At 43.2% G+C, this 13,602-nt stretch overlaps 1 protein-coding gene across 1 annotated transcript; it reads left to right on the forward strand.

The window, feature by feature from the left end:
• Positions 1–287: 287 nt before the first annotated feature.
• LOC306988228 (uncharacterized protein) lies at positions 288–13,602 on the forward strand (the record flags this gene model as incomplete). Its single annotated transcript, XM_079593035.1, has 7 exons — positions 288–642; positions 730–849; positions 1,445–1,756; positions 1,897–2,208; positions 2,293–2,601; positions 12,190–12,495; positions 13,097–13,602. The coding sequence occupies 7 exons, from the start codon at positions 288–290 to the stop codon at positions 13,156–13,158; spliced, it is 1,776 nt and encodes a 591-aa protein (XP_079449161.1). The 3' UTR covers positions 13,159–13,602.

The raw sequence follows: 13,602 nt of genomic DNA on the forward strand, positions 1-13,602 counted from the left end.
GAGAAAACCCTCCTTTTGGAACCTTTATATTTAAAAGTACTGTTTCTGATATTGAAAACTTTCAGCTATATTTTGTTTATTTCTCAGGTGTGTTTGTGGAGACAGCAAAAATGTCAGTGATAGAGGGAGATTCCATCATTCTGCAGTCGAATGTCACTGAAATACAGAAAATATATTTGTTGATGTGGATGTATGGATCTCAAAACTCCACTGTCCATGTGGAGTAGTAGCTCAGATAGATCTATTGATATAGCTTAGGCCTATATGTTTTACTTTTAAAATGCACTATGCATCGCATAACTGTTCCTGTTTGTTCTCCAGATGTGATTTTTGCAGGGTTGGAAAACAGGAGAGAAGGAGATTCTGTGACTCTACACACTGGTGTTACCGATTCACAGAAACATGATCTAATACGGTGGACGTTTGGATCTACGAATCCAGACACTCCTGTCGCTGAAATGAACATAAAGATTCATGAGATCACATACAGTCCTGATGAGAGATACAGAGAGAGACTACATCTGGAAGACCAGACGGGATATCTCACCATCAGAGACCTCAGAACCGCCGACGCTGGTGTTTATCAACTACAGATCTCCAACAGTAAAGAGACCGTATACAAGAGATTCAATGTTTTTGTTGGTAAGTATAATGTTTAATCATGTCAAATGAGCATTTCCCACAAACCGCACAAGAAATGTACTTACACTAATGACTTTCTCTCTTCAGCCCTTCCAGATCCAGGATTGTCCGCTGGTTATGTTGTGCTGATCTGTGTTTTTCTCCTGCTGTGTGTGGCTGTAGCTCTGGCTGTGATTTACTACATGTTCAGATACTCTAAACGGAAAGGTAATCTTTATCTACAGCTAATAGCAAAATAAATAAACCCATATAAGAGTTTAAAAGTGAATTGTATTTGCTTAACTATGTTTTCTTCAATTTAGCAATACTTTATCTTTAACGAATTATACAGTGGGTGATCTTAAGAAAAACAGGAATTGACTGTAGCTGTAAAGCAGTCTGAAATTATTGTTCCCACTAAAGATACAGGAAGTTCTAGAATCCTAGAAATGCATTTTTAAAAGTTACTTTTAAAATGAATTGAAAACCAACAAAAAAAGAGCATCTCCCAAAAGAGATTTTGCAGATTTTTGCTGTGAATTTAAAAAAATGTTTCAATCTCCATGATGTTGAGAGTCAGAAAAAAAGGGTGTCAGTGAACAACACTTTTCAATCAAATTTAAAACCAACATCTGAGAGAAGATCTGTTTCTTGTTAGAACTCCTTCATTACAAATGCATTTTACAGCTCACTGTTTTGGAGCAAAACTATTATTTATGACGGGACTTCATTTACAGTGGTTTATTCATTAAAAAAGAATTATACTTTGACTTAAACAATGAAACATCTGTTAGAACATTTGATATCTTGGTGTTTGAGACAGAAAAGAAAAAAAAAGTTTCAGTGACGGAGGGAAATGCTGTCACGCTGAAAACCGGTGCAACTGAAATCCAGAGAGAGGATGAAGTACTCTGGACATTTGGACCGCAAGACATGGTCATCGCTCAAATACACAAAAAGGCCGGCAACATTTCGTACGCCGACGACGAGCGGTTCAGCGACAAACTGCAGCTGGACCAGCAGACCGGAGATCTGACCATCAGCGACATCAGGATCCGAATCTCTGGAGATTATCAGATGAAGATCACCGGCAGCAGAGCCGCCAAAACCAAGAGATTCAAGGTTATTGTACGAGGTGTGTGAGTGAAATACTTCAAATACCTACAGTGTTGTCTGTAAACGTATTCATTTATTCATTTGAGACATCATTGAGGTCTAAAGTTGTTCATCTGCACATATCAACATGCCTTGTTTCTATTTCTTTATGAAATGAAGTGGACACACTGAAATTCACGGAGGGAGAGTCCATCCATCTGCAGACTGGCATTGCTGAAATACAGAGAGACGATCTGATTCTGTGGAAGTTTGAACCTAAAAACGCCCTCATAGCCAAAGTTGATGGGCAAACCAATGAGAGCAGCGTCTACGATGTTGACGACGAGAGATTCAAAGACAGACTGGAGCTGGACAGTCGAACTGGAGACCTCACCATCACAAACACCAAAAGCAGCGACTCTGGAGTTTACGAAGTACAGATGAAGAGCAGCAATAAAGCTTCATACAAGAAATTCAACGTTCTTGTTTGGCGTGAGTAGCTCGAGATAATCACAGTGATAGTGTGGTTTACGTGCACATTCACATGTTTCTTCTATGTTTCTCTCGCTGTGGCAGTGAATACGCTGAAATATACAGTTGGAGATTCTGTGATTTTACAAACTGGTATTTCCGAACTGAAGAATGATGACCGGATACTGTGGAAGTTTAGCGATAAAGAAACGTTCATAGCTGAACTCAACGGAGCCAATCAGGCCTTTTTCTACAAAGGTCCGGATGGGAGATTCAGAGACAGATTACAGTTAAACCAGCGAACTGGAGATCTGACCATCAGGAATATCAGCAGAGCACATTCAGACGTTTATACACTACAAATCAGCAGCGGCAAAAAGATCACATGCAAGAGATTCATGGTGATCGCCCACGGTGAGTAACGCAATCAGATTTAGCGCTGTTTTTATGCTTTTAATGCTCTTAACACAGATTATTAATAGTTAAAGACACAAACAACTGAAAAGACAAACCTGATCTTCTGGGAAAACGTAACTTTGTTAAGTAGCACTTTTGTATGAATTCGTACAATGTAAATCATAAAAAAACGTAAGCATGAAGGTCCACCCATAACCCCATATCTTAAGCAGATTGTACAAAAGCGTATGTAGCAAGTGGCTCAATTTTAAAGACTACGCCACCCCAGGTTAACGGGGAAAAACAACCAAAATAAAGCACACAAATACGTTCCACCTAGGAAGGCAAGAGGCATGGGCTTCCGTACAAAATTCTCTTTTATTAAAGCTAAAAGTTGATCAACAATGATTAAAATCAATAATTCACATGAGTCATGATTGAAGTGGACAAAGCAAAGAAATAATAAACAAAAGAAATAAAGAAGGTTTTACAATGAACCTTCACAAGATTCAATAATTCACATGGATCATGATTGAAGTGAACAAAGCAAAGAAATAATAAACAAAAGAAATAGAGAAGGTTTTACAATAAACCTTCACAAGATTCACAATACAAATTCACAATAAACCTTTCACAGATTCACAATAAATCGTCACAAAACACCTTCACAGGGGCTGAGGCTTCCGGTCAGGAGCAGGCTAGTGTGCTGGCAGTCTACAAGAAGCACGCCAACTCAACGTACACCCACCCAATTCACTGCAAATAGCCAAAAATAGTGACACGGCAATAATGAAACTGCAATAACACTCTTAGTGAAGCAAAACCTGTAATGCTACAGCGCACCAGCCCACACCAGAAAGTCCTCAGCTCCTAAAGTGAAGAAAGAAAAGAAAAATAGAGAATTAATAAACTAGACAATTTAAATAAACAAAAGAAACAAAATAAACATTCAAAGTTAATTTACTAACTCTAACGTGACGAAAACCATTTACAATGCACCACGACAAACAAAATATAAGTACACTAAACACTCACATTCACATTCAAACAACAACAATAAACAAATATACCGTGACCGCGGCAGGAACTCAGACCAAATACAGAGTTAACTGCAGTAACACCTGAAAGGTGATTTCAGGCAGACAGCCACTCCGAATCAAAATAATAACAAAAAAACAAATATACCAAACACACAAAAAAAAATAAAAGAATGGCAACTAATAATAACAAACAAAATAATCCTTCAAGCCCGCATAGACCTACTGGACTTGAACGTGTAGAAAGCAGCAGCGTGGCTTTAAAGAGCGAGTGCGGAGAGAGAGAGAGAGCGCGCGCGCTGTTCAATGTGACTGCTCACTTAGCCCGCTTTAACATCCATGAAGACCTTCAAAACAGTAAACAAGAAAGTTTACGACTAACAAAGTTGTCGACCAGTTACCCACCCAATAAAACAATGAAGTACTATCCCAGTTTACCTACCAGAGAATACGATAAAGTTACACTTCTAATAGCACAAGAGGATCATTTAACAGCCTTGTTGACTGCAACAGCTGGTGGTCCGATCAGTTAAGCTGTGATGCCACACCGATGGAAGCCCTGAAGGCACACCGTACTGGGAGTAAGCAGCAACCAACGCGCACAAACCCTCAGCAACCCAGCGGCACATTCAATCTGTGGTTACGACGGAAGGGGCGGGCTTTCAACCATGACGCACCCCAGGAGGCATGAATGAACGGTTTATATCCCCAAATGGGCGATTGCTCATTGGCCACGTACCAAATAGTGCTGACGTCACATGACTTCACTACATTCTACCCCTTACTTTTGTGTCGTCGCCCCGACGATAGATACAAATCAGAGAACATCAGTACCAAGGCCTAAACAACCCAGAACTAATACTAGACACTGTCCCTGAAACAGATACCTCATCCCTTACATTCTCCACTGCTCTTGGAAGATGATGGATGTTAGAATGTTGCCCCGCTGTGGCTCGTCTCGTTCGTCGCACAGCCTCAGCACTATCCCTAGATCGGTCTAAGGGAAGAAAGATGGACGTGCCAGGAAGACCCAAATCCACATCATGCGCCAAATTGTTTACAGAAGGCAAGGACTCTACAGAGGGGCCTACGCCTTCCAGAAGAGGTGGCACTGGTGCTACTGGAATCAAACAAGGTGCCGGTAGTTCTGACACAGCAGAACATCCTTCCCCAAGTTGACCTGACACGGCCGGCAAAACCTCCTCAACAGCCACCCAAAGACCCAATCTCTCAGAGTCGCCCGGTGAGGACAACTGGCTAACTGGGGGGCTATCAGGACATACAACAATTGGGGGGTCCTGCTGTATTCTAGTCTTCATCAGGGAACGATGAATGCGCTTAACCTTTCCCAAATCATCAGCGGGTGCAACAGTATACACAGACCCTCCATCTTTTGGTGCCCGCAGTACTCGATGCACCACAGAGCTCCACAGGTCCTGGATTTTATGCCGACCTCTCACGCTATGATCACGGAGATAAACCAGTGTACCCTCCCTCAGTGGTGCATCACGAACATGTTGATCGTGCCGTTTCTTACGGTACTCGGCAGCCGCCTTTAAGCGTTCCCTAGCACCCTCAAATGCCACATGCATCCTTGCTCTATGCTCTACGATCCACTCATGGACCCCGCCCTCCCCAGGTTCCTGAACCCTACCCAAAAGAAAATCAACAGGGAGTCTAGGTTCCTGACCAAACATCAGGAAGTACGGGGATTCACCTGTGGACTGATGGGGGGTGGTATTATAACAGAACAAGATCTGCGGAAGGCAAGACGCCCAATCCCTTTTCCTAGAAGCTGGCAAAGTGCGCAGGAGGTTATGAAGGGTTCGATTGAACCGTTCGCACTGGCCATTGCCAGCCGGATGATAAGGCGTAGTACGGGATTTTTCAATCCCATAAAACCCACAGAGCTGTTTCATAAGGGTCGATTCAAAATTCCGGCCCTGGTCGGAATGGATGCGACCCGGGACCCCGAACCTGAAAAACCACTCTGTGACCAAAACTTGTACTACGGTCTCAGCGCGCTGGTCTCTGGTCGGAATAGCAAGTGTATATTTACTGAACACATCTGTTAACACTAGAACATTCTCATGCCCAGAACAAGAAGGCTCAAGCATTGTAAAATCAATAGCCAAGATCTCATTTGGCTTGGAAGCCAGGACATGGCCCATAAAGCCCCGGGCGAGTGGTTGGGTGTCCTTGGCCAGCTGACATCGCTCGCATTCCCGACACCACTGCGCCACTTCTGCCGACATCCCTGGCCAATAACACCGCTGACGTATTAGTTCCGTAGTGCGTTCAACACCCTGGTGTCCATGGTGCTGGTGCAATTGGGTCAATACATCACATTTTAAGGCTACCGGTAAAACCAGCTGTAGCACCTCCTCACCGCCATCAGGGCGTGACACGCGGCGATAAAATACCCCATCCTTTTTCAAGAGACGATCCCACTGCTGAAGCAAAGTCAACACAGACTTGGAAAGCTTTTGGCGCTCTGCAGAGCTGGGAAAAGACCCCTGCTCCCAAAATGCCAAAACTCTCTGAATATCAGGATCCGCCTCCTGTAACAAGCTCAGATCCTCAACTGAGAAACCGGGCAATGCTGTCATCACCGCCTGATTGACCTGTACTACTGGCTCTGCCTCAGCGGCCTGCCTTACCACTGCTGGAATAACGGTCCCTGGTAAGAAATTCTCACGTGTCTCCGGAGAAAACTGGTGCTGTCTAGAGAGAGCATCCGCATTCCGGTTGCTTCGTCCGGAGCGATACCGGACCTCAAAGTCGAAGGAGGCCAACTGGGCAGCCCAACGTTGTTCGGTGGCTCCCAGTTTAGCAGATGTCAGGTGGCTAAGGGGGTTGTTATCTGTGTAAACAATGCACCTCTGTCCCAGCAGGTACTCTCTAAATTTCTCTGTCATGGCCCACTTGAGCGCTACAAACTCCAACTTCATGGAACTATAGTTGGTCATGTTGCGCTCAGTGGGCCTAAGACTGCGGCTGGCATATGCAATAGGGCGCACCTTATCTCCTTGTTCCTGCGAGAGGACTGCGCCAAGCCCGCTATGGCTAGCATCCACCTCGAGAATAAAGGGACGGGAGAAGTCTGCATAAGCTAACACTGGGGCAGTAGTAAGCCTATTCTTCAATCCCTCAAAGCTCACCTGACACTGCTCGGTCCAATCCCCCCCCGTAATCCCATGAGGCGCCCGCTTTCTAGGTCCCGAACTAGAACATGCCGCTACCAGCTTATGCAGGGGGCCAGCCAATTTGGCAAACCCCTCTACAAAGCGGCGATAATAGCTAGCGAACCCCAGAAACGAACGCAACTCTCCCACATTAGATGGACGTCGCCAATCAGCTACAACCTCAATCTTAGCAGGATCGGTTGAAACCCCTTCAGCCGATATAACGTGACCCAAATACTTTACTTCTCTCTGGAAAAACGCGCACTTGCTTAACTTAACCTTGAGTCCTTCATGTTCTAACCGACTCAGGACTACCTCTAAGCGCTCCAGCTGTTGAGCTACGGAGGTAGAAAATACCACCACATCATCCAGGTATAAAAGCAAAGTTTGACACTGTTGGTCCCCGAATAGTCGTTCCATTAACCTCTGAAAGGTGCCTGGGGCATTGCACAGGCCAAAGGGCATACGGTTCCACTCAAAGAGTCCGAAAGGTGTACAAAAAGCAGTCTTAAACCGATCTTTCTCTGTGACTGGAACCTGATTATACCCACTGGCCAAATCAAGGGTCGAAAACCAACAGGCACCACTCAAGGAATCCAGGGACTCCTCAATCCGGGGCAGAGGAAACGCGTCCTTCCTAGTTCTGGAATTAAGTTGACGGTAGTCAACACACATGCGTAGACTACCGTCTTTCTTCTTAACCAGCACGATCGGTGAAGCAAACGGACTACAGCTCTCTCGAATGATCTCAGCTTCAAGTAACTGGTTTATATGGGCTTTTACTACCTCATACTCCGATGGAGGTATCCGACGGAAACGCTGACGAATGGGAGTCTCATCTATTAAAGGGATATCATGGCAGATTAAGTTTGTACAACCCAAATCTCCCTCCCCGGTGGAGAAAACCGACTGAAACTTGTAGAGCAAAGCCCTTACCTGACACCGCTCTATCTCCGATAAACTTGACAGGTCCAATTCCTCAACCTGCTCAAGCACAGTAGGTGCAATTTCTGCATTCTGAGCACCCACAACAGCCACAACTGACTGAACTTCAGTAACACCTGTGGGCAAACTCACCACATAAACACTACTCAATGTGCCAATCACGGAACGAGGATAAAGCATAACATCAGTCACGCCAACATTTACCACCGGTATATAGGCAGTCCCCTGGCTTACCTGAACTACCGCTGGGGAGGCCAGCAACCCAGCAGGCAAACCGGACCCAGGAGGTTCAAAAAGGACAGCTCCATTAGAGTATTCATCGGAACAAGTTGCCGGAACAAACTTAACCATGCCTCCTGGAATACGACAAGGCCTACGGCCTCGAACCCGAACCATACCAATGCGATTCACACTAGTTACGGTGTTAACATCACTACAATATTGTAGTGCCTGAGATATGAAACGCGGAGCTTTTGACACGTCTGGCAAATCGAAGAGAGCAGGGCCATGCTGTCCAAAAAGCCCCTGGTAACATCGTTTCAGAACATTCATTCCGAGAACGCCCGGAATCTGATCACACAAGCCACCAGGAGGATCTCGGACAACAAGCACCCCGCAATTTGAAACTACTTGGCTACAGAGCTCAATATCTAGCTCAATATAACCAAGATAAGGAATTGACAGACCATTAGCGGCACAAAGCTGCAACCACTGGCATGACCGTAGTTGTTCCTGACCCAATGGCTCAAAATGCTGCCGAAAACAGCTCTCTGTAATGGTGGAGACCATCGAGCCGGTGTCAACCAAACAGGGCAACAGCACTCCACCTATAGACACAACAAGATGAGGACAGGAAGACATTAAACGAGACGTAGGAACTAAACCATTTGACAAAGCGGAGCCAACGGACTCCCCAACCAAGCTGTGGCTCTGCAGCTCGGTGGGCACTAGTTTTCCGATTGTGCAGAATTGGAAGGCTGCCTACCCCCAGAAAATGGTAACATGGAATGCGGAGCGCGTTGGGGAGCTCGCTCCCCAAAGCAATCTCGGGCGAAATGGCCTGGCTTTTGACACCTTCTACAAATTACAGGCCCTTTACTAGGAACTCGATTACGCACTTCTGGGCCTTGCAAACGGGCAAAACTTTGTGTTAGCTGATTTAATTGCTCTTGCTGTACCTTCAGCATTTCTCTTAACTCACCTAATTCTGATGTTTGAAACGAGTTACGGGTCCCCACTTGCGTATCCCCACGTACACCATACTGAATTCCATGTGCCAACGGGACAGATAAGCTTCGGGCCCTCGCGCCTCCCGGCGTCCCTTCCCGCTCCCATCGAAGGGCTTCGCTCCGCACATCCAACAAAGTGGAATTAGGTTGTCGGCGCACCAGCTGTTTAAGCTCTCGTCTCAAAGTACTATCATTGACGTGTTCAACAAATTGATCACGTAGCACTGTTTCAGTATTTACAAGAGCATGCGGAGATTGTCGCTTTACCTTCTCCAGGAGGCTCATCAAGACGAGTGAAAACTCCAAAAGTGTTTCCCCCTCCTGCTGCCTCCTAGAGAAGAAAGCTTCTTGCAGGGCTATGTATGACAACGAACACCCATACAGCTCACGCAATGCTTTAATAATTTTCTCTGGATCCCCACGCTCCTCTTCCGAACGATATCGTATCTCCTCTCGCGCTTCCCCCTCTAAGTGATCAAAAAGAAAGAAGGCCTGATCCGCAGGGGATAAATAACGGGTTCTCATACATGCCTTAGCTTCCTCAACCCATTCATTAATACTCACTCCAGACCTCCCACTAAATTTTGGGCACCTCCTATCTCTGGGCACAAATACAAACCTATCAGCTGCTGGAGTATTAGTACCAGTCAATGGTGGAGGTATAGAAGAAAAGCCTGTGGCAGAGGTGCTAGGTCCAGCCACGCTAGCCCCCTGCAGATCAGCCACCCCCTCCTGTCGCAATCTCTCGTTATCAGCTCGAAGTTGAGCCACAAGCTCTTTAAGTTCCTGTAATTCTCCCTCCATTATAAAATATATATATTTTATACTCAACCCAAAGAACGTCACCGAAGGGAGTCAAACCAGGAACTGCTGTCTCCAGAGCACACGCTGCTGCTTTATTCCTACAAAAGAAAAAAAAGAAAACATGCACACATACAAAAACTACTATACGGTCCCACGCCTCTGCCAAAAATCCTGTGGACCCTGCCGACTGCGCCACATGTAGCAAGTGGCTCAATTTTAAAGACTACGCCACCCCAGGTTAACGGGGAAAAACAACCAAAATAAAGCACACAAATACGTTCCACCTAGGAAGGCAAGAGGCATGGGCTTCCGTACAAAATTCTCTTTTATTAAAGCTAAAAGTTGATCAACAATGATTAAAATCAATAATTCACATGAGTCATGATTGAAGTGGACAAAGCAAAGAAATAATAAACAAAAGAAATAAAGAAGGTTTTACAATGAACCTTCACAAGATTCAATAATTCACATGGATCATGATTGAAGTGAACAAAGCAAAGAAATAATAAACAAAAGAAATAGAGAAGGTTTTACAATAAACCTTCACAAGATTCACAATACAAATTCACAATAAACCTTTCACAGATTCACAATAAATCGTCACAAAACACCTTCACAGGGGCTGAGGCTTCCGGTCAGGAGCAGGCTAGTGTGCTGGCAGTCTACAAGAAGCACGCCAACTCAACGTACACCCACCCAATTCACTGCAAATAGCCAAAAATAGTGACACGGCAATAATGAAACTGCTATAACACTCTTAGTGAAGCAAAACCTGTAATGCTACAGCGCACCAGCCCACACCAGAAAGTCCTCAGCTCCTAAAGTGAAGAAAGAAAAGAAAAATAGAGAATTAATAAACTAGACAATTTAAATAAACAAAAGAAACAAAATAAACATTCAAAGTTAATTTACTAACTCTAACGTGACGAAAACCATTTACAATGCACCACGACAAACAAAATATAAGTACACTAAACACTCACATTCACATTCAAACAACAACAATAAACAAATATACCGTGACCGCGGCAGGAACTCAGACCAAATACAGAGTTAACTGCAGTAACACCTGAAAGGTGATTTCAGGCAGACAGCCACTCCGAATCAAAATAATAACAAAAAAACAAATATACCAAACACACAAAAAAAAAATAAAAGAATGGCAACTAATAATAACAAACAAAATAATCCTTCAAGCCCGCATAGACCTACTGGACTTGAACGTGTAGAAAGCAGCAGCGTGGCTTTAAAGAGCGAGTGCGGAGAGAGAGAGAGCGCGCGCGCTGTTCAATGTGACTGCTCACTTAGCCCGCTTTAACATCCATGAAGACCTTCAAAACAGTAAACAAGAAAGTTTACGACTAACAAAGTTGTCGACCAGTTACCCACCCAATAAAACAATGAAGTACTATCCCAGTTTACCTACCAGAGAATACGATAAAGTTACACTTCTAATAGCACAAGAGGATCATTTAACAGCCTTGTTGACTGCAACAGCTGGTGGTCCGATCAGTTAAGCTGTGATGCCACACCGATGGAAGCCCTGAAGGCACACCGTACTGGGAGTAAGCAGCAACCAACGCGCACAAACCCTCAGCAACCCAGCGGCACATTCAATCTGTGGTTACGACGGAAGGGGCGGGCTTTCAACCATGACGCACCCCAGGAGGCATGAATGAACGGTTTATATCCCCAAATGGGCGATTGCTCATTGGCCACGTACCAAATAGTGCTGACGTCACATGACTTCACTACACGTACAATATTGTGTGTATTTATATGAATTAGCCACCAATTTGCCGAAACCATAAAATAGTTACAAATTGTCATGAGTGTGTTGAAAAGACTGAAATTGTGAAGATATTTGGGCTATAATTTAATTTGGTGGATAAAGCAAGGAATATAAGAAAATAAAGTCCACTACTAGAAGATGGTCGACAGGTCATGTTTTCACCGTCTTTGCCCTTCTTTACTCAAACATCAGACTTTTAAACGCAGGAAAGAGGTGGTAACAGTTTACACAGGAAGCTTGTGAAAAGAAAAAAATGCGACAAAAGTCCTGAGTTCTTGGACCACTCTGATGATCACTCAATAATGAGGGAAAGATGAGGGTTTGGAAATATTAGCAAAACATTCCTAGACCATATATATATTATTTTTTATTCTAGAAACACTGGTTTTGATCGTTCAGGTTTGCCTGTAAATGTAAAATGTCGTTCTAAATCCAAACCTGTTTAGATAATTTATGTGGAACACAGAAATCCATCACAAATTTGAATAAAATGTTCCTCTTCACCTCGTAATTAATCAGCCAGTTGGTTTCGATGTTACCGTGGCAGTGAGGTCAGATCACCTGTTATAATGTCCATGTGTTTCTCTTTTATCTGGTGCTGCGACAAAATAAAGAGAAGACTGTGTCAGCGACGGAGGGAGATTCGGTCACGCTACACAACGAAACTGAAATACAAGATGATGATCTGATTCTGTGGCTGTTTGGAGCTGAAGACAGACTCGTGGCTAAAAGAGAAACTAATAAAAGTGCCTGTACATATTATGATGATAAAGGGAAATTTAAAAACATATTGAATCTGGATCATCAAACTGGATCTCTGATCATAAGAAGCAGCACAACTGAACATGCCGGAGTCTATAAACTACTGATCATCAGCAGTCGAGAGACTATATACAAGAGATATAAAGTTACAGTGCATGGTGAGTAACATGGTGATCTTTTCTATTTTGGTTCTGTGTACAGATGCTCTGAAATGAACATATTGCTGTCACGTCTTGTTTTGGTTTTGTTTCATGTCAGTCATGTTTCATGTCTTTGTCATGTGATACCCTGTTAGTCATGTGATCCTGCCATATGTTCCCTTGTCTGATGTGTCATGCTGTCATTGGTCCATTGTTCAGGTGTCCCTTGTCTAGTCATTAGTCTGTATTTAAGCCCTCATGTTTGCCATGTGTCTTTGTGAAGTATTGTTTTCTGTAAACACTGTTTGGTAAGCTCCACGTCCACATTTTTGAGTTCATGCTTTTGTTTTCAGTTTGATCACTTTTTAAAAATAAACTGCATTTGGGTTCTCAACAAGCTCGCCTTCAGTGGACTACTTTACAATTGCAAGATTTAATTTTCTAAATTGTCCTTTAATTTTCTCAATTATTTACTGTTTGATACTCAACACTGTATTATTTGAGTGTTTTTGATCAGGTATGAATGCTTGTTTTTTTAAACATGGTTATTGGCTGAACATTGACACTAATGTGGCTGTGACATCAACCTTTTTAACCAGTATTCTTTGTTTTCTTACAGAGAGAGAACAAAATACAGACCAAGGGGATGAGCAAGAGGGGATACGCTTAATATTAATATAACTGTGAATGTTTGCACATTTTCTATGACATTATGTATACAATTTTAGAGAATTTATAATTTACTATTTTAATTAGGTGCTTGTGAACATAACACGTGATCATAACTGAACTTGGTTCAAATGGTTGATCTATATATTTTTTTATTTTATGTTATATATTTCTGAATTTATTTTACTACAGTCCTTAACCTGTTAGTGTATGGACCTTACATGTACTGTATAGCAGTGATTTGTTACTGTTATCTATTAGACAGTGCTATATATCATATTGGCTGAATGCATGCTGCCTGACTCTATTAATGAGGTTCTAATGAGTCTGGTTCGAGGTTTATTCCATGTCTGTTTTTTTTATGGTCTTGCTTTTTGTATTCCACTGCTTTTTTGTGAGTGTTCCTTTGATGAATGGCTTTTGTTTTATTCTCATTTCCAAATAATTTGTATAAAA

Source organism: Phoxinus phoxinus, assembly GCF_949152265.1.
Source record: "Phoxinus phoxinus genome assembly, chromosome: 20".
NCBI classification, from domain to species: Eukaryota; Metazoa; Chordata; class Actinopteri; order Cypriniformes; family Leuciscidae; genus Phoxinus; species Phoxinus phoxinus.